At 43.2% G+C, this 22,124-nt stretch overlaps 1 protein-coding gene across 8 annotated transcripts in view; it reads left to right on the top strand.

Annotated features, from left to right (window-relative positions):
- Positions 1–22,124, top strand: part of RBM6 (RNA binding motif protein 6) — a 67,430-nt gene that overhangs the window by 14,082 nt on the left and 31,224 nt on the right. For 5 of the 8 annotated variants that reach the window (XM_006106394.3, XM_023747237.1, XM_023747239.1 and 2 more), the window contains 3 exons: positions 1,439–1,528; positions 2,594–2,663; positions 15,077–15,150. The exons of 1 other annotated variant lie outside the window; for it this stretch is intronic. In XM_006106394.3, coding sequence (XP_006106456.1) covers positions 1,439–1,528; positions 2,594–2,663; positions 15,077–15,150 — 234 coding nt within the window. The remainder of the gene's footprint in view (positions 1–1,438; positions 1,529–2,593; positions 2,664–15,076; positions 15,151–22,124) is intronic. 2 more of the 8 variants (XM_023747241.1, XM_023747240.1) reach the window with 1 other exon arrangement.

Below are 22,124 nucleotides of genomic sequence, written 5' to 3'. Positions count from 1 at the left end.
TGAAAGTATCTGTTTTTGTGAGTTGATTCTCTCAACTTTTGCAGAATCAGGCCTTGTGGCTGTTTTGGGATCATTTTCTTATTTAAATTTATTTAGGAAGTACCTAGGAATCTTTCTGTAGTCACGAGGAGGTGATATGAATGTTGCAAGTATCTTCTTGCAGCTAAATCAGTTGATTAAATGTTGAATTTCACCCGGCTGGTGTGGCTCAGTTGGTTCAGTGTCGACCTATGAATCAAGAGGTTGCCGGTTCAATTCCTGGTCAGGGCACATGCCCAGGTTGCGGGCTCAATCCCTGATGGAGGACATGTAGGAGGCAGCCAGTCAGTGTTTATCTCTCTCTCTCAAAATCAATTAAAAAACATTTTTAAAAATGTTGAGTTTCTCTATATATAATATATAATCTAACATACATATAATCTAAGCGAGGAGAGTTATGTTTGCAGTTGGACAATGAAAATATTATCTTTTTAACTAGATTTTACCCATGTCTATTCAGGTTTCTGTTATTTTAGACAGTAATCCTAAGACATGCTAACCCAATAATAGCTTTTGAGAATGTTAGAAGTGAGTGACCATATAATTTATTGTTCAAATTAGGACACTTTCAAGAGTAAAAGAGAATACTATTGACAGTTATTCCAGGATAGTAGACATAACTGGGAAGTGCAGTCCCTTAGTATTAGGAGACTTTTTCTCAAAAGTTAAATTCTTTTTTTAAAATATTTTTTTATTGATTTTTTACAGAGAGGAAGGGAGAGGGACAGAGAGTTAGAAACATCGATGAGAGAGAAACATCGACCAGCTGCCTCCTGCACACCTCCTACTGGGGATGTGCCCGCAACCAAGGTACATGCCCTTGACCGGAATCCAGGACAGTAGACATAACTGGGAAGTGCGGTCCCTTAGTATTAGGAGACTTTTTCTCAAAAGTTAAATTCTTGATAAAAATTTTGAAATAAAGAGAAATCAGTTGGAGCTGAGACTTTTATGAATATGGAAAATGCAGATTTCTCTGAACTGAACTGAGTAGTATGTTCAGATGGCACTTTTTGACTTTGTTCTGGTATTTGTTTATAGATCTGGCTTAAATTTTTTTCCTGTTTTCTCATTCAAGAAAAGAAAATGATAGTTTTGAGAATGTTTTATTTGTGTGTTTTTTTCCTGATTATAAAAGTCCTGTTCAATGTTGTTTCGCTTAACATTCTGCTTTATGCTTTCAAGGCTCCTTCACTGAGCCTTGGTTTTAGGACAGGTGTATTCTAATGATTTGAGATCAAATTTTGGCACACAGAAAAACAAAAAATTACCGTTTTTCACAGCTTCATATGATGCAAGTCAATTTGATTTTTGATTCTGAGTACCTGTATTTTACGTTCAGTTTCATTTTGTACTAACATATATTCATTTCTGAATAATCTTTTATTCTGGGCTCAAGGATCAAGATTATAGGACTGGCCCAAGTGAGGAGAAAGCAAGCAAGCTTATTCGATTAAATGGGGTGCCTGAAAATACCACAAAAGAGGAGGTGAGTATCTTTTTCTTTTCATTGTTCCTTTTGCTTTTTTTTTGGTCAGTTAAAAATTGTTTTTTAAACTTTATTTTGAAAAATTACAGATTCACAGGAAGGTGCAAAGAAATGTACAGGGAAGCCTTGGGTATTCTTCACCCAGCTCCAGGCAATGTTCACATCTTGTATTAGTAGTACAATAGCTCAACCAGGAAACTGGCTCTGGTACCATCACAGAGCTCATTCAGCTTCCACCAGCTGTGCATGTGCTCAGTGAGGTGAGAGTTGTAAAAAATATTAAGGCAGTGATCGCAGTCCTCAGGCCTGATAATCATTGTAAGAGCAAACAGGACTTAGTGTTCATTCTGTGCCAGGCATTATGTGATGCTTACAGCATTAGTTCATTTAAGTATTACAGCATACTATGAGTAGGTGCTCTTAATCCACTCACTTCCGATATTAAGCGATTTTGCATGCTAGGCACTGAGCGCAATAGCAGTGAATATTATAAAGTCACTGCCTCTGAGGTTAATAAAAAAGTAAGTAAAAGGTAGATAACCTCAGGCAGTGATAAATGCTCTGGAGAAAGCTAAAGCAAAGCTTTAGAGCGCCACGGGTGAGGACTGTTTCCGATCGGGGAGTTAGAAGGCCATCCCTGGGGAAGTGACATTTGAGCCAGGACTGAATGCAGTGAGAGGACAAACAGTCCAGAAGATGGGGAAAGATCTGACCAGGCTGAGGAGTTAAGGCCATGGCCCTGGATTGAACGAGTCAGTGTATGTCGTCTGTTTAACAGACGAAAACCGGCCATTGCAAGGCTCCTCAGCAGGTGAGCAGGAGAGACTCGGGCCGATTGCAGGGCTCGAGCGTGAGCTCAAGACAGTTCTGCTCTCTGCCTTCTTTATATATTGGGGGACTTTTGAGGAATTAGGTGAGACTCATTCAATGGTCTTTGAATGCCAAAGTGCATTTATAAAGTAATCATAGTTTTAAATTATGTTGAGTAAAAACCAGGATGGAAAATATAATATTCAGTATTGGATTATGATTTGTATCATCATTGTAAGTACCATATTCTTGCAGATTCTTAACGCCTTTCGGACTCCTGATGACATGCCTGTAAAGGACGTGCAGCTGAAGGGGTATAACACAGGTGAGCTTCTTGTTGTGCATGTGGCCTTGGGTCAGGAAGGGACTTTGTCAGATCTCTGCAATGTGTGCCACTCAAAAAATGTTTAAGAAACCACCATTAAGATTCCCGGAAGCCTCTGTTGGTGCCTCCGAACAACAGCCAGCTTTAGTCTCCGCTGGGATTCTTGTGGATGCTTTGTCCACCGGGTGAGGATGCGCGCCCTAGTTCTTCTGAGTGCCTAGGAGACAGAAAGGGAGCGCTGCGGGACTTCTCCCCGAATACATTTCATGGAATTAGCTCATGAAGCTGGCTGTTTATGTTCTTCATGGTGGGGGGTGTTTACAATGGAGCCTAGTAGGGTTTAATAAACTTACTGTATGTAAAAGTTTATGTCTTATTGCTTCAGCATGAAATTACAACTTTCCAGAGAAATTGTACAAATTAGTGGTTTCTTTCCAGTCTTGCTTGGAGAACAGAGTCCTGCAATAACTAGTTTGTTGAAATCCATAAATAGATCCAGAACTGTCTCTTTGACCTCTGTTCTGTGGTCTTAACTGCAGGTTAAACTTTTCAGAATATCCTCCTAATATTTGAGAGTACCAAGTTTCATCAGTTCCTTCAAATCTTTTTTTTTTTAATTTAATTTTATTGTTTGAAGTATTACAAATAGTAGTACATATGTCTCCCTTTTTTCCCCCCATTCACCTCCCCCCGTCTCCCCTACCCCCCAGCACATGCTTACTAGTACGGAAATGTAGTCAAAAGGGAAGTGCCAAACACTTAAAGTATTGACCAATATTTTTAGGACTACATAATATGAAATGGCTTAAAAATAAGGTAATATTTAAGTGATCTAACTTGCAGAATTTTACATTGAAGAAAGTAGAGCATTAATCTTTTCACAGAATTTAGATTTCAGTAATCCAAGTTAAGGAACTCTTCAAGTAAGAGCATGCCATATTTTTGAGGGTATAGTTTACTTTTAAACAGTTTACCATGGAATAAAATTTTTGCTTTAACTAGATAGCTGCTTCTTCAGATTGGTTCTGCAGAGGGAAACTGTCCACAAAAATAAATTTTTCTGCTTGAAATAGTCTGGTGCTGAAGTAAATTTACATTAAATCCAGAAATATCGTTTCTGTAATTTGAGAACACACTCAGAAGCATTATTTCTCAGAAAGCTAATCATTTCTTTATTTTAAAAGCAACTCTGAATTTGTGGAAACATGACTAAGCGTTCTTCTGTTCTTGCATACTTCACCTACTGTTTTTGTTTGTTTTGCACGTGTCTTAGACACACTTCCGTGGTTTACTGTTATCTTTGGGGATTAGAGTTTATAGGCTGCAGTCGCTTTTTAACTGCAATAGGGCAATAACCTCAGCTTTCATCTTGGTTTATGCATTGCTTCCATTAGGCACTGGCCTATTTAGGAAAGTAGAGATATCTTTTTTTTTTATTTTTTTATTGTTTAAAGTTTTACATATGTCTCCTTTTTCCCCCATTGATCTCCCCCGTCACTCCCACCCTCAAGGGCAAGCCCCCACTGCCCCAGTGTCTGTGTCCATTGGTTATGCTAATATGCATGCATACAAGTCCTTTAGTTGATCTCCCCACCCCCGCCATTTGTCTCTGGATCTATTTTTGTTCATCAGTTTATGTTGATCATTTTATTCCACATATGAGTGAGATCCTCTCCGACTGGCTTATTTCGCTTAGCATAATGCTCGCCAGTTCCATCCGTGCTGTTGCAGGAAAGTAGAGATATCTTGATGTTAAATAACAGCAATTTAAACTCTTCATTTCTTTAGTACTTACTGGTTTTCTGTCTATGTTGTCAGATTTATTAGCAGAGTAAGACACACTATACAGTAGTTCCTAAATGTGCTGGCTGTGGTAGCCATTAGAATCATAACGGGCTGACCAAAGGCATTGACATGTATGTGAAATCATTCAGGACATTGGTTTAGAAAAATACACCTTTCAGGAACTGCAATCCTTTCTTGGCATTTTCTTATATGAAGTGATAATGTAGTAGGTAGATATATTTCTTTTTTAATGAAAGGATTAGATTACCAGTCCCATACTGTCTGCATTACATCTCTGTGTGGCAAGTAGAGTGAACTTTTGAAAACACCAGTTAGATCATGTTACACCCTTGCCCATAATCCTCTCCTGGCCTCCCACCTCACTTGGAAGAAATTCCCAACTCTGTCCTGCATGAGCCGGCCTTTGGCTATTTGGCCTCATCCTGTACTGCTCTCCACCTTTCTTATTATGCTCTAGCCAGCCCTACCTTTTCTCTAGTCCTGGACCAATCCAGGCTTCTTTCTCTGCCGGGGCCTTTGTACTGCTCGTCCCTCTGATCCTCACTTGTCTTCTGGGGTTTAGTTCTTGGCTTCAGTTTCACTTCGCAGAGGCCTTGCCTCACCATCCCAATCTAAACTCCCCCCTTCGTCATTTTTCATTATATCCTAGTTTATTGTCATAGGATCCATCACTGATATTTTTCTCAGGGGTTTTGTGTGTCTTATTTCTCCCACTGGACAGTTCGCTCTGGAGCAGCAGGAGCCTGTGTGTCTTGGTCCATCCTAATCCTCAGTGCTTACACCCTGCCTGGCACTGAGGTTCCCAGTGTGCGTGGGATGAATGTGCTTGGGACAGTCAGGGTTAGAGAACTTTAACATTTACTTCTAAAAAGATTGTGTGAATTTCAGTAGAAAAGGTGATTTTATAAATGGCAGTCACTTTTCTAAAGCTGCCTGCTAACCTGCAAAGACCATCAGGATTGCTATTGCTCACAAGAGGGGTGTGTGGGGTGGGGCTCACCCTTTAGTTGATGTAATGGGGAGCCAGTCTATAGCAGATTCATCACAGACTCCAGTGAGAGCCTTGGAATCTGTCTCGTTCAGAGCTGTGTAAGGACAGGGCCACGACTTTGATCCCAAATCTGCGGGTTCGGATGAGTGCATAAATGTTTCTGAATATGGAAAGGTAATGCGATGTATAGATCATATATGAATTAATACCCTAGTGCAGCGGTTCTCAACCTGTGGGTCGCGACCCCTTTGGCGGTCAAACGACCCTTTCACAGGGGTCACCTAAGACCATCCTGCATATCAGATATTTACATTGCGATTCATAACAGTAGCAACATTACAGTTATGAAGTATCAACAAAAATAATTTTATGGTTGGGTCACAACATGAGGAACTGTATTTAAAGGGCCAGAGGTTGAGAACCACTGCCCTAGTGGGATGTATATTAGACATAATATTTCTACAGCAAAATGTATGACTACTCTCACTAAGAGGACTTAAAAAAGACTAGGAGGAGACTCAGTATAGTGGAAGTCTGGATTTGTATTCAGATGACTTGACTGAAAATATACCAAAAACTTGATATTTAAGAAATTTTTGGATTTTGGAGTTGCATTTAAGGGATTGTGCACCTATATATGCTGCGTATATTTGAGTTTTTCTTTTGCCATTTTCAAATATATTATAACCCCCTTCATTGTAAAGTACCTTGAGTTACATGATTATATTCCTGGGGAAGTATCAGGAGTGAAATGTCTTTGGGTGACTGGACAAACTCGGTGCGTGCATACAGTGCCACACTCCAACAGCCATCGAAGAAACTACTCATGCACGTGACAGCAGGGATAAGGCTCATGGCATCACGCTGAGTGGAGGAAACGACTCAGAGGCTGTGCACACTGACATGAAGGGAAACGAAGCCCTGAAGATGCTGCGGTTTCTGCGCATGTCCACTGTTAGACAATCCCTTGGGGCAGAAGCTGGGGAGGGGCCTGGGGAGGAGTACTTCACAGCTCTGCTGAGGTCAAGTGACTAGATAATGTCACTTAAAAAAACACACAAAAGAATCAGCCCTGGCTGGTGTGGCTCCGTTGGTTGGAGTGTCATCCTGTGCACTGAAGGGTCGCAGGTTTGATCCCTGCTCAGGGCACATGCCAAGGTTGTGGGTTCTATCCCCAGTCAGGGTGCATACGGGAGGCAACTAATTGATGTTTCTCTGTCTCTCCCTCTCCCTCTCCCTTTCTCTCTCTAAAACTCAATTTTTAAAAAATGAATCGAATGTTCCTGAACGATGGTGACAGGGTAGAGAAATCATTGCATTGTATAAGCTTCATTAGGTTTCTCCTCGTAACCTATCAGCTGGATTTGTGCCACAAACTAAATGATTTCCTGCCTTTGCTTGCCTCCAAATCAAAGAAGATATTAGTCATGCTGTCTTTTATCACACTCCATGCTATGAAAATTCCTGGCAGCAATGTAGATTATGTATGAATTGGTGGTTAAATAATATTTGTCTAAATATTGAGATGTGTATGTGCAAACTCTGGAAATAAAACATTGGATGAGTAGAACCTACCAAGAAAATTTCCCCAAAATGGTACTGTCACACTCAAGTTTAGTTTTGAAAACTGTTCAGTAGTGTTATGTTGAGGGAGTAGAGTTTTCTATTTTGTTGTTGATATCATTATAAGTCAGGGGTGGGCAACCTTTTTGTGAGTGCGTGCCAAAACCAGCAAAACCTCTGACTCAAAATTCTTCTGCGTGCCAACCCTAATTTTTTGAGAACGTGTTACGCCTACTTGATATCTCTTAAGGTGTACGTATGTGAAGAACCTTGAAGAAATAATAAAATTCATTCGAGCGACAAAATAAACCAATATATGATGATGAAAAATGCATTTATTTTTTAATGTATACATGTACACTGATAGTCCGACAGAAAAGTTTATGACTCCGTTTGATATTATCAGTGGGACTTTTGCTGCTGCATCACTGATGACAGAGATTTTACATCAGGTTTATATTTCGTGACCTTCAGAGATATGCATGAGCTACTACTTCATCCATCAGGCTACTCCTATTACGAGATTTAACAAAATTCATCACTGAGAACAAAGATTCACAAGTGTATGTGGATGAAACCAAAACACTGGTCGAATCTAGGAAGGCAGGGAGAGTTAAGGCAGAGGCATAGAAATTGCTCTTCCCCTCTCTCGTCAATCCGTGTCTACGGTCTTTAAGATAACTTGTTATGTAAAATTATTTATTTATCTAAGATGCACCTACACTGAATTTATCTGAAAAATAAAAAAGTCGATATTAATAAAAAAATTGTAAATGGAAGATAAGAGAGGGTTTCGCGTGCCAGCAAAAGTTACTGGCGTGCCATGTTTGGCACGCGTGCCAGGGATTGCCCACCCCTGTTATAAGTAATTTAAAATTCTATATTTGTTAGAAAATGAAAAATTTTCATTTTAGCTTTTGGACTAATACCAAACCCTAGACAGTGCTCACTTATCATACAATGAATATCTTGGCAAATGTACAAGCATATCTGATGAAATGGACTTTTTTGGGGGAAACCTTAATCGAAAATAGTCCTGTATTTTATTTTTTATTTTATTTTATTTTTTCTTTAAAAAAAATTCCATTTAATAGTCCTGTATTTTAAAATGGCTGCTTGGAGGACAAGTGCTGTCAGTGAAGTTCCTGATTATGGTAGTGCTTGCCATTGAACTTGGCAGAAAATGGGCGGGGGGCAAACTTCAGGTACATTGAGAGGCAGAGGTTTGAACATGTTCAGGAATGACATCAGTGGAAAGCAGTGTTTGCCTCCCATGTCATAGGCAGAGAGATGATGAGAGGTTTTTTTGCTCCTGACACCAACCAATTCTGGCACCAAGTGGTCATCCTGTAGTTCAGTTCCGTTCTGACACTACCCAGAGTTAGCATCAGACCCCATAGGTTTAAGGGCTCAGTCCTGTAAGACTGCCCTTACTTCAGGTGCCAGTCACACATGTACCGAGATCACCCACACTTCTGCTGGAGGGTCTCACATCCCCCCTTCAGGTTGAGAATGTGCTAGAATGGCTCACAAGATTCAGGAAAACAGTTTATTGTAAAGGACCAAGTGAAGAGGTATGGAGGTTCATAGGTCTGCAAGTATCCTGGAATATGGATTTGTAAACCAACCTGGAAGCTTTCCAAACGTGATCATTTATGGAGGTTCCATTATGTAAACATTATTGATTAAGTCATTGGTCGTTGATCATTGACTCGATCTGTAGCCCTTTTCCTCCCTGAAGTTGGGGAATGAGGTTGAAAGTTTCAAGCTTCTGATCAGGGCTAGGTCTCTCTGATGACCACTCTCCATCCTGGAACTATCCATCAAGAGTCGCCTCATTAGAACAAAAGACAGTCATACACCCTTATCGCTCAGGAAATTCTAAGTTTTAGGAATTCTGCGGCAAGAAACTGGAACAAAGACCAAATATATATTTTTTAAAATATTTTTTTATTGATTTCAGAGAGAGTGAGAGAGAAACATCAGTGATGAGAGGGAATCATGGATCGGCTGCCTCCTGCACACCCCCTACTGGGGACTGAGCCCGCAACCCGAGCTTGTGCCCTTGATCGGAATTGAACCTGGGACCTTTGAGTCCACAGGCCAACGCTCTATCCACTGAGCTAAACCAGCCAGGGCCCAAATATTTTTTGATGATACCACAGATGGGGATCCCCAAACTGAATCTGGTTGGTTGCTAGTACCTGTAGTTGAGCACCAGTTCTCTGTTATAGAGCATAAATGACCTAGGCTCATGTTCTGGCCAAATGTCACAAAATGCCTGTTGTCTGACCCTTCTCTGGGTGCTAGTTCACTTCTGGAATAGATGAGCGGCTGGCCAGTGTGATCTGCTCATATCCAGAGCATCTTTTAGTTTGGCCCAGAAAACCATCATGGATGAAGTGACCCTATGATTAATTTTGGACTTTGAAAACTCCTTGAAAATACAAACAACAACAAAATTCTTAAAAATAGCCAGTTGGTACAGATGGAAAACTAAATAAAATAGAACCATAATGCAGTTTTCAAAAATTTACCAAGTAATCATAATGCACATCTTCCTTGTTTCGTGTGTTTTATTATAAACCAGCAACTCACATGCATGGTTGAGGGGGAGAGATCTGAAAGTGCTTGTAAGTGTCAGAGAGATGGATTTCATACGGGCCAATTCCAGCTTTCCCAGAGGGTAGTTTGACCTGTAGATCGGGTTATGTCCCTCATTTTCCTGATGAACGCAGCCGGGTACGTTCCGGTGAGGTTCTCAGCAGCAGAGTGGCGGTCGGCAGTGTGCGCAGCCTCCTCAGCTCTTTCATTCTTGATAGAAATTCAGATGCCTGGATCGATTCTGTTTTGGTTCTTGGCTAAAATCTCTAACTGGTAATATTTTACTTTTCTTCTCAAAACCTATATTCCCAATGAAATGGAATTAGGGAAACAGGATCTATAGAACCAAGCCCTCTTGAATCTCTATTAAGATTTCTCATGGTGCTTTTTATATTCGTAATGCTTCTTCCCACAGAAATAACACTCCTTATTTAGAGGAAAAAAACTGCATTCATTTCCCTCAAAGATCCCCAATAAAATAATTTCTTTTCTCTCTGCCTATGTCCTTTAATATCCTGATTCCTTTTACATTTTGTATTTGCTATATATATTCTGGGCTTTTTCAGTCAGTCAGTACTCTCCTAATGTGAAATTCAACCACACTTCTCTATGTTAGTTGGGTTTTCTAGGTCAATTTGAACATAGGGCTGCTCATCTCATTTGCCTAAATAAACATTGCTGTATAATTGCTTGGTGTGGACTAGCAGACTTGAATGAGGGAGCCATGTCTGTCAGCATCACCAGGTCAGCTTTTGGGGGGGCAGAGACTAAAGAATTGGTTCTGGAGTTGATATTATTTATCAGGGCTTTGTTTTCTGTACCTTGTTCCCCCATAAGCACCTGGTTAGATTTTCTCACAGATACTTTTTTGGGGAACAGGCAACCACATGGTTAATGAAGAGACAAGAGTCAAAATATTAATTTTATCTTTATAGATGTTCTCCCTTTGCCTTGTTCTCATTCTCAGCTGCCAAAAAAAAAGTATAAGAGCATTCATTCGCATTTCTATGAGAAATGGATAGTTTCAGGTTAGAAATGGAGTAAGATGTGCTTTTGAATAGTCATGGAAATAGCACTGAGACCCATCAGCCCACCAGACTTCTTCCCAGCGTATGATGGAGGAAGGAAAAGGAAATAAAAGAGACCTTTTGTTCCTCTCGGTAAGAACACATCTGTCTGTGTGACAATGAACACGGAGTTTGCCATCTTTTTTTTTTTAGTTTTTATTTTTGAGTTGTCATCTTGATGGTTCCACATGGTTCTGACTGCAAGGTTGGTGGGTCGTTTTCAGAATGTTTAGGTCTCTGGGTGGAATGAATACCTTCTGTGTCTACTAAAACTTTTCCTGTGGATTATAAAAGCTTAATTTTCTCAGTGTAACAATCCAACCACTGTAATTATTTTTGTATACAGTTGTGTTGCCTATGTCATTTTAAAATTTCTATGTATTCACCTGTGCTTGCTCAACCCCTCTCCTCCATCCTACACCTCACCTACCCTCTCATGAAGTTAGCATGGGAGGCGGGGGGTGACTCGGCTGGGGCTTCAGATGGTCTCTATTGCCAGGTTTCTCTGAGCGTGAGCATTCACTGTGCTGGCTGTGATTCTGTTATTTCAAGTCACATATTTTCATATATTATGGCCCTTAAATATGCAAGCCAGCCCTTCATCTGGTGTCATCCAGAAGAGCAATCTGTTGCAGCGTGGGAGGAAACAGGCATGTTGGACTTAACCTGTGTTGAGAGATGGTGTGTTCTTCACTTTGGGGTGTTGGAGTATGATTTTGACAATGCATGTTTTTCATCTCATGGGCTGACTTCTGTCTCTATCCTCCGAGTTAGATACGACTTTCTATTTAATTCTAGTCCTTTTTCCTATACATATTTTATATAATTGTCCTCATTTTTAGAGCTCTTAAAATATATTAAGTATCCTATATCAAGTATTTTACCATATTGTCATTTTTGTTGTTTTTTTTTTTGTTTTTTTTTTAATCCTCACCTGAGGATATTTTTCCTTTGATTTTTAGAGAAAGTGGAAGGGAGGGGGAGAAACATCGATGTGAGAGAGACACATTGATTGGTTGCCTTCCACGTGTGTCCCAACCAGGGCTGCGGATTGGGCCTGTAACCAAGGTATGTGCCCTTGACCAGAATCGAACCCAGGACCCTTCAGTTCACGGGCTGATGCTCTATCCACTGAGCCAAACTGGCTAGGGCTGTAATTTTTATAGCCATCATTTATAATAAGACTTTGGGTTTTTGTCTTTTCAGAACTTTGACAGCCAGTATAAGTCAGTCTGTGAATGACTGCTTTCTAATTTGCATACTCAGGCCCACTCCCAATGGTTCTACCGTTGACATTGTGCAGTAAGAATAATTTGTTGTGCTGCAAATTTCAGTATTTCTTAACTATAGACGTGGTCTTGTCTGTGCTCAAGATGTGGGACCCTTTCTGTAAATGGGCTGCAGGGAATTTGGAATTCAAATTACTTACATCAGTGTTAAAGGGTGAGGCCATACGGTGTAGTGGTTCATAGCATCAGTTTGAATGTGACTGCCTAGGTGAGTTTAAGCAAACTGTTCTTTCTTTGCCTGCTTCACATGGGTAAAATGAGGTTAGTAATACTTGCCTCACAGGGTACTCTTGTGAGGATCAATTAATGTATGTAAAGTAAATATAACTTAGTATCATCATTAATTTTGTTAATTACTGAAAATTCTTATGGTGTAACCATGAGTCTTGGACACACAAAATGCCTGGGATCGCCCTAGCCAGCTTGGCTTAGTGGGTAGAGCATACGTTTTAGGCATTATAATTAAACTTTAAACTTCTGTTCTTGTTTGATAGCTAAAGTTGTGGGCAGGAGAAATTGAGCAGAGAGTTGAGCTTGTGAATTTAATATTAAATCTAAAGTACATTGTCAGCATACAGTATTGCAGGGTTGATATATAAAGATGTTATTAGATGCTCTTAATGTCTCCTGTGGACCGTATCTTTTCCTTCCCAGTGACTTTAGTATCAAAGTCTGTTTGTCCTTTAGGGAAGTATGAATGTTATCAAGAATGTTCTCTCTCTCTCTCTCTCTCTCTCTCTCTCTCTCTCTCTCCAGATTCTATATGCTCCTTAGGGCCACAATACTTACTTCTGTGAGCATAGGAAGGAAGCTCAAGGCTTTGCTAGTTTGGTGTGTTAGTTCCTATTTTCATTTCGGCAGCTGTGAGTTGCTAACCACACTCCTGCACTCTTTCTTGGTGTGTTATGTAGCAGCCATCACATACTTGAGGGCACCTCTGCTTGTTCCGTGGCTACCCCTTATCCCTTTCTGACTGTAAACATGCATTTGAGTGTTTGCAGTAGATATCCTATATAATAAAAGCCTAATATGCTAAGTGTCTGACCATTCGTTCTACCAGTCGTTATGATGCTCACTGACCACCCTGGGTGGGCAGACGCTCCAACCAGTAGGTTAGCTTGCTGCTGGGGTCCAGCCTATCGGGACTGGGCGAGATGGACCGGATATGCTCTGGAGCCCTCCTACGGTCCCTCCCTGGCCCCGATCATGCACCGGTGGGGTCCCTCGGCCTGGCCTGTGCCCTCTTGCAATCTGGGACCCCTCAGGGACCCTGCATCCGTGCACCGGGCCTCTAGTTTGGTGATAAAAAGCACCTTAGTTGCTCTTGTTATTCTACGATGTTTCCCAGGAACACTCAGAGCCCTTTACACAATGCAGAATGTTTTATGTATGAGATGTGCACTGAGTCTGACCAAGAGAATCCATTCCATTGAAAGAAAGTAAGTAATGAAACAATTTCCCTTGCTTAATAGGGTATATACAGATATACTCACACCTTTTCTCTAAGGTAGTTTCATCTCTTCCAGTAGTTACTAATCAGAGGAGCCTGATTTTGTGGTAAGTTTAAGTAGAGGTTGCAGGGGTTATGGTCAAAACTTTGAAATCGGGTAGAAAATTTGAGATTTCTGGCAGTTTTTTTTTTATTCTTCCTGGTCATTTCCTAAAATTCAAAGCAAGAATCAACTTATACCGTCGTATTCTTAATGAACCTGAAGTATTTATCAGATCTTAAGTTATAACCATATTACTATCATGAAACATTTCAGGCCATTCATTCCACACGACAAGGAATCCAACCCATTTTACCAACTTTGGTCTACTTTTTAAGCTATATTTTCTATTACCGTAGGTGTGTTTTTTATTGTAATTTAATATGATTTGATTTTTGGCTGTTGATGTCTTTTTTGTTTGTTTGTTTTGTTTAAAGTATTACATTTGTCTCCTTTTCCCCCATTGACCCCCGGCCCTTGCTGTCTTGAATCAATGATAGCAGTTTCCTATTACATATATATATATACACACACACACTTTGTACTCAAAATTGCCCTGGGTTTTGTGTTGTTTTTCTTTCCTTGAGTTTTATTTCTCATCGGAACAAACCATATCTTTTTCTTGCTGTTCCGTCTGTACAGTGTCCTCCTAAAGATGAGCTTTATCCTGTGAGGCAGTGGAGGAAGCATGGGAGCCCCTTGTGGAGCATTGACAAGTGTATTTGTATAGTCAGATGCTGGCACCGCAGGGAAACTGCAGGGAGGTTGGGGTTAGAGTTCAGCAGCCTGTAAATCCCATGACTTTGCAGTTTCATGGGTCATGAGAGCCGCAGATGGCACTTGATCAGGAGAAAGGTGAAGGGTGTGCTAACTAATGGTACGTACAGTTCTTCAATGTGTATTCATTGCTAACCACAGCTGTCTCTCCCTCAGCCTGCCCACCGCAGATCTTGGTGCATAAGCACAATTGGACCCAGCTCTTTGTACTTATGCTTTTACACCTTCTTCCTTTTGTAAAGATTTAGCTGGTTTATGACTTGAGTTGAAACAAGAAAAAAAAGAGGAGGCCTGAAATGGTCTGCCCCCTGCCAGCCAGAAGCCTCCCGTGGCATCCAAACAGAATAGTTGCCTCAGTCTGTCAGCACTTCTGTCTTTGAAGGTGGTTTCTGCTTGAAAAGTGGTGACTATTAGCATAGCTTTGGGATAATTGCTTCTACTCCTCTCTTGGGATGCTTTTTTTCCTCAGATACTTTCCTGTTCTTACTGACTTTTTCCCCAGAAGATTCAGCTTGTGGTTAAAATGTTTTGGGTCCCCACTTAAACTTTCCGTGGGATGACCCTCTCGGAGCGTCAGTGCTAAAGAGCACAGAGGATCTTCTTGGTTCATAGGAAAAGTCCTTCTGGGAATGACTATCCAGAAACATCCAGACTTTCCTTCAGTACTTTTTTCTGTTTGGGGTAGCAGCTTTGCCTAGTTTAGGGGAGGGAGGGGCCAGCTGGGAGGGCTGTGTTTAAGGGGTTCAGAAACAGGGGATTGAAGTGTGTTTTTTGTTTTTGCAAGGCACTAACACCACTCCCGTCTGTATTTAAATGCTGTCCCCAGGTTACGACTATGGCTATGTCTGCGTGGAGTTTTCACTCTTGGAAGATGCCATCGGATGCATGGAGGCCAACCAGGTTGCTTTATACTTCGGTCAAATGATGCTGGAAGGATCTATTTCTATGTATGGGGAGGGAGGGTTTCAAGTGATTAAACTTTGGAAAGGTGCCAGAAATTCATGTTTGCAGCACACCACATGCCAACCAAAAAGCGATTATGAGGAGAAACTTTAAAAGAGGCCGGAAGGGTCCTCTGGAGGAGTTAATGGGCGCAGAGTGTATTTTAAAAACCAAAGCCCAGTTGTGGTTGGACTATATTTCAAAGACAGTAGATGGGGGAAATGACAGGTCTGGAGTGCTTCCTCCCTGTGGAGTGTGACTGAGATGGGGATCCTGATGCAAAGAATGATCCTTGAGTGTCTGATCTCAAGGACCTGCCTGGCACAGGAATTCTGGGTCCGTACTCTCACCCAGACCTCGGGCCCAGACCGCTGATGGCAGCGTCGATGGCACTCGGTCCTGCCTGCATGTGCTCCTTTCCTACGAGGGCCATCGGGGAGGAGAGCGGCACGGCTTGTTCGTGTGTGTTGCATTGATGGTTGCCCTCTGCAGATGGGAGTTTTGTACTCCAGGTTTTGGCTGCATATGTCAAAGCTGGTGAATCTGAATCTGTACTTCCCTCATGCTTGAAACGCCCAGATGTATTCAGCTTGCCACCTCGATCTCTTATCTGAGTCTTAATTAAACCCTGCCTGGTAGTTTTGGGAAGAATTAGGAAATGGATAGAATCTTTCTTGTCTTGGTGTTTCCTTGGGGAAAGTTTTTTGTTTGTTTGTTGTTGTTTTGTGGTGTCTTAGTTCCTCCAACTGTAAAGTGGGAGAAGGAAGCGTAGCGATACAGTTTGATTTCAGGTACCCACTGCCTGTCCTTAACGGGGTGAGGGTAGTGCTCCCAGAGCCTTAAAAGCAGGCTCTGCTGGAGAAGAGCAGTGCGCTCAAGAGCAGCTCCTCTTGGGCAGCCTCAGGCCCTTTCATCGGCTTTGTCCTGTTCAGCTGCTCACACACTGAACCTTTTCCTTCTTTGGCCGTCTTCTCCCTTACGGACATGACATGCTCTCCATCCTGTGGGAGAAGCACTAATTAGAAGGAAACTTGACGTGTCCATCTCCATTGTCAGCGACAGAAATATTGCTGGATCCTCAGAGAATGACTGGGTTCGGACCATACTCCCTGGGCAGAGTTCTTGTTGACTGATTGTTCCGTGTCCATCATTGAATCAGTCATTTAACAGACACTAATTATGTGTCAGAAACTTCTACCTTCCAGTATTGGGAGAGAAGAATGAAGGTCTAATCTGTATCCTTATGGTTGATTTCTTCCTGACAATCTGTCGTAATTCGAGAACATTCATTTAATTCATAATCATCTTGTTCTGATCAGTGAATAGTCTTTAAATCCTTTGCCTCTGCACTGAGCAATACTTTGAGTGGTGGAAACATAAGTGGGGGCTATGGCAGATGCCATTGCTTTTGTACCATTCCCTCATTTCTCCTAGAGAGGTGTTGCTTTATATTAGAGCTGTTTAACCTTTGCTCTCAAAACATAAAGCAGTGTTGTGCCTTAACTGCTTCTTCCCTCCATCCCTACCAAAAAATCTTATTGAAGGTACCCAGCCCCCTAAAGAGTAGTGCCAAATAGAAGTAGGGCGGTGTTCTCTAAAAACAATGTTTATCCTTAGGGTTTCTCTTAGAGCCACACCTGGGAAAACATGCATTTACACACACAGTATCTCTCTTCTCACCCATACCACCCGTCTGTGGCCACTCGGGGACTCCAGGTCCCTGCTGAGTGATCCTTGCCCAGTGGATGGGACAGCAGAACGAAGCAGGAGCAGGCCCAGGGTTCTCTCAGGCGTGAAACAGTGTTTGGACAGTAAACGTTTTCTTTTTTAAACATGTTCTTACTGATTTTTAGAGAGAAAGGGGGAGAGAGAGAAACATCAGTCAGCTGCCTCCTGCATGCCCCCTTCGGAGATGGAGCACAGCAACCCCAGCATGTGACCTGACCAGGAATCAAACCAGGGACCTCTCGCTGCACAGGACAACATTCAGCCAACTGAGCCTCACCTGCCAGGGCGACAGGTAGACATTTTCATGCCTAGGGTTCCATACAGCTCTCTGCAGGAGTAAACGTAAGGGCAGCCCTGTCTTGTAGGGCCTTATAATCTCAGACTAAGAAAGGTGACAGAGATTATGAGGTACTCAGGATCCCATAAATGTCCTCTCAAACTCCAAATTTTTGTCTGATACCATTTTCAGTGTTCTTTGGAGTTATTTCTTAATGAGACATCACCACATCCATTCGACTCCTTCTAGATACTTCTTCTTCTCCTGGTCATGGGACGGAGGGCTTCCTGCTAGCACTGCCCCCAGCAGTATCCTCTTGCTGAGCAACATAGCCTTCACCGTCCAATCAGCATTCTTTTAATAGCCTTTACCGCAGCTTGGCATGTGTGCAGTTTGTTTTTATGGGTAATTTTTTGAGAACGGGATCTTCAGTGAAATTTGTATATAGCATAGAAGAGAGGAGTGAGTGTAGGCTCTGCCTCCTGGTGTTACTTCCTAGCTGGGTTGTCTCTGGCAAGTTTTTTAACCTTCCTCAGCCCCGTTCCCTGTGTGTTCAGTACCTCAAGGGGCTCCGGTGTGGAGTAGGTGAGGTGGTTCATGATGCCTGCTGTGTGCCAGGCTCACCTTTCTGGATGTTGGAGATACTGCAGTAAACACGTCAAATCGTATAACTTCTGTTTTAGTGCATAAGCAAGTAGACAGATTAAAACAAAACATGATAGTGCTGAGCGCTATAAAGATATGAGCACGGCAATGAGAGATGCATGGTGGGTTCATGGAAGACTTCAGATGGAACGCTCAGGGGCGCTTCCTGAGGAGTGACTCCTGGTGAAAAATGTACAGAACATTTTGCATAGCTCCTGGTACCTAGTAAGCATCTGAAATCAGACATCTCCTCCTCCTCCCCCTTCTTCATGTCAAGTAATTTCCAATCATAATTCTAGGAAAATAAGTGTTCATATCTGGATATTCTTTAAGGAAATGGATGTGGATCAAGCTCCCAAGAACACAGTAGTTCAAAATCTTCTGCGAGGTATAATAATGTGAGGGAATAAGTGCTACTCCTTCAGGCGCATAAGCCAGGGCTCATGGAAGATGAACGTCTGTCTGTTCACCCATCCTCCTCCCCTCAGGTTTCACTTACAGACCAAATCGTGCAGATGCTGAGACCTCTGCTGGGCACCTCTGAGTAGAGTCTGTTTGCTTCTGAGGAGGTTTCAGTGAAATCTTGGGATTGAGGTTTTTTTGTTTAATATGTTTTTTTATTTTTTAGAGAGAGGAAGGGAGAGGGATATAGAGATCGATGGATGAGAGAGAAACATCGATGGGCTGCCTTCTGCACTTCCCCTACTGGAGATGAAGCCTGATCCCAGGCATGTGCCCTGACCCAGAATCCAACTGGTGACCTGGTTCATAGGGCGAAGCTCAACCACCAGACCACACCGGCTGGGCTGGGTTGAGTTTTTTATAACTCTGCTAGCCTGACTCTCGATGTGAAATTATTTTTATTTATCATTGACTGACATTTATAGGTCTGCCAGCTTGCTTTGTCAGATATCATGTATGCCTTAACGAGGTTGTCTCTGTGGTGACCAAGGCCCCTCCAGCCCTTTCCCAGTGCCGTCACCGAGGCATCCAGCTGCAGTGTGCTCTGCAGCAGCACAGGCCGGGGCCCATGGGGCATCGCTTAGCCAGGCTGTCTGTCGCCTCAGGCCTTCACCTTTGTCAGGAAGAGGTGGGAAGCCAGCCAGCACGGGAGGCAGCCCTTGTATTCCAGCCCCTCCTGGGGGATTTGCTTCTAGCAGTGTCCTATTGCCTTGGCTTTCTTTGTTGTCCCAGGCCCTGGAGATTGAGGGTGAATATTATCTCCTTTTGATGGGTGTGCCATTGCAGGGGGGCTTGGGAGGGGAGCTAGAAGCATTGTGTAGAGAATCGATCCCTTCAATGGAGTCCTTGCTCTCTCAAACTGTTGCCATTTGTTCTGTAGGAATTAGCATTTTATTTTCTCAAATTTGCAGGTGTGATGTTTGCTGCCTGTTCATATTCGATCAAATATTCACTAAAATTCTCCTATAAATGATAGCTCTGGGAGAAGAATTAATTTCCCTGGAATTTTTACTCAATTTTCTTAGCATCAGTGGCCTTTTGTAGCCAAAGATAACTTGGCTCTATGATGTAATCAGCTTGACTTCATGAAGTGCAAGGAAAAGGTTTCTCCTATCACCTGACATGGAAATTCTGAGAGATGCTGGCCTTTTCTGGTGTGGGAGCAAAAGGCTGTGGAATACATGAAAACTTATGAAAGTGTTATTGTGCCAACAAAGTTAAGAAAGTTTGGGTTTTTGAGAATACCAGGATGGCCAGGGTGTTGCTGAAGGTACGTGAAGGAAGCCACATCTTAGGTGGGATCTGTCCTTGTGATGAAGATGAGATCACTTGTGGAAAGCTTAGCTTGGGGGCGTGGGAGACTGTTAGCAGTAGAAATACTGCCAGGTCCTCAGAGAGCGACTGGAGTAGGAGCATATCCCCTTACAGCAGTGATGGCGAGCCTATGACACGCGTGTCAGAGGTGACACGCGAACTCATTTTTTTGGTTGATTTTTCTTTGTTAAATGGCACTTAAATATATAAAATAAATATCAAAAATATAAATCTTTGTTTTACTATGGTTGCAAATATCAAAAAATTTCTATATGTGACACGGCACCAGAGTTAAGTTAGGGTTTTTCAAAATGCTGACACACCGAGCTCAAAAGGTTCGCCATCACTGCCTTACAGAGTTCCTGTTGACTGTCTTGTGAGTATGGTCAGGGCACTGGAAATCTAGCCTGTGGCTTTAAAACTCTAAGCTCTGATAAGCAGCCCCTGGCTTTGCCATGCCTCAGACTTTCTCCTGTAATTATACGAGGTGCTCTAAAATGGATTCAGTTTAATTGTCCTGAATTTGAAAAATAAACACATCATTTGGAACTTCCAGTGCATTAAGAGGAACTTCCAATGTGTCTCCTATGATGAGGTTTTTAATATTTTTGCCAGACATTTATGGTTCATTTCTGTGAGTTGATGTGCAAAGTACTAATTTTCAGTCTTTGTGGGTTTTTGGAACTTGATTATATGCAATTATTGAGGAAACAGGCAGGATATGTGTCATTCTAAGTAACTAGCTCAGGGGCTATAGGAAGGCACAGTTCAGTTTGTGATCTTGATTATAACTTTGGTTTATGACTTTATCTACCTCCAGACAGTAAGGTTGGCACAGGAAGGTCTCCAGCTTCATCACTTCCTAGCTCTTTTGTAACTTCTGCATCTGTTTCCTCATCTGTAAAATACTAGAAGAGGGCTAACCATTGTGCCTGCCTCAGAGCAGTTGTGAGGTTAGCCTCTGTAATGTGTGTGAAGGGCTTGGTACAATGGCGAGCATGTGGTGCTCAGTAGTAAAGTGATTCTAGAACAGTGGGCTCTGCTTGGTGGTCCCCCTTTCCTTGGCTGCTTAACCACCTCTTGGGAATCAGATCCTGAAAAGCAGCAGCACTGCTTGGGTGGCAGCTGATTCCCCTGGTGCTGCTCCCATGGCCTCCCATGACACTGGGATGTCTAGACTAAAAGGGAAACAGGCTGGGTAGCCCTCCTGCGGCCTCTGAGGGCTGCATGCACAGCACCCAGGCATGTGAGGGCGGAGGACCATGCCATTCCAGCACTTCTGCACTGGAGAGCCTTGTTGTTTCCGATAGTTCTTTTATCACCAAATTTTCTTAGGCTACAGGTGGCATTGAATGTTGTTAGGCATCTTCTCCATCTGCGTTGAACTTGCAGGTTATTCTATATAATAAAGAGCTAATATGCAAATGGTCATCACGCCCTCACGCCGTAACGGCTCAGACACTGAATACTGGGGAGAGAGGAATGGGGACCAGCCAGGCTGCAGCCCAGAAGAGGGACAAGCCGCCCACCCCATAGTCCTGGGCGCCAGCAGCTGTGCCTGCAGCCCAGGAGAGGGACAAGCCGCATGCCGTGTGGTCCCAGGTGCCAGTGGCTGTACCCATGGCCTAGGAGAGGGACAAGCTGCCCGCCCCGCGGTCCTGGGCACCTGCACCTGTGGCTGCAGCCCAGGCGAAGCTGCCCGCCCACGGTCCCCGCTGGCTGCGGCCAGCCCAGATCCTGGGTACCTGTGGCCAACCAGAGGGAGGGAAGCCCAGGTCCCGGGTGCCTGCAACCGGCCGGAGGAGGGAATCCTGGGTCCCGGGTGCAGGGCAAGGCAGAGGCGGTTAGGGGCGATCAGGCCAGCAGGGGAGCAGTTAAGGATGATCAGGCAGGCAGGCAGAGGTGGTTGGGGGCAATCAGGCAGGCAGGCAGAGGTGGTTGGGGGCAATCAGGCAGGCAGGCAGAGGTGTTAGGGGCAATCAGGCAGGCGAGTGGTTAGGAGCCAGCGGTTCCGGATTGCGAGAGTCAGTCGGACATCCCCCGAGGGGTCCCGGATTAGAGAGGGTGCAGGCCAGGCTGAGGGGACCCCCCCCCCTCCCGTGCACAAATTTTGTGCACCGGGCCTCTAGTAATATAATAAAGTGTCTTATTCTCTACAGAGCCAAGTGTTCAGGTGTTGTTGATACTGTTGTAATTAGCTAGTCATCATATATAATAAAAGGATAATATGCAAATCGACCGAATGGCGGAATGACCTGTCGCTATGATGCGCACTGACCACCAAGGGGCAGACACTCAACACAGGAGCTGCCCCCCTGGTAGTCAGTGCGCTCCCACATGGGGAGCGCCACTCAGCCAGAAGCCAGGCTCACGGCTGGTGAGTGCTGTGGCAGTGGCAGGAGCCTCTCCCACCTCCACTGCAGGTGGCTGGTATAGAGCTAGGGGGTCCTGGACTGCAGACGAGCCCCGGACTGCGAGTGGGATGTGTGACTGCCAGCTTAGGCCC

Source organism: Myotis lucifugus, unplaced genomic scaffold (genome assembly GCF_000147115.1).
Source record: "Myotis lucifugus unplaced genomic scaffold, Myoluc2.0 scaffold_819, whole genome shotgun sequence".
Taxonomy (NCBI): domain Eukaryota; kingdom Metazoa; phylum Chordata; class Mammalia; order Chiroptera; family Vespertilionidae; genus Myotis; species Myotis lucifugus.
This window is presented reverse-complemented; position numbering and strand designations above follow the sequence as displayed.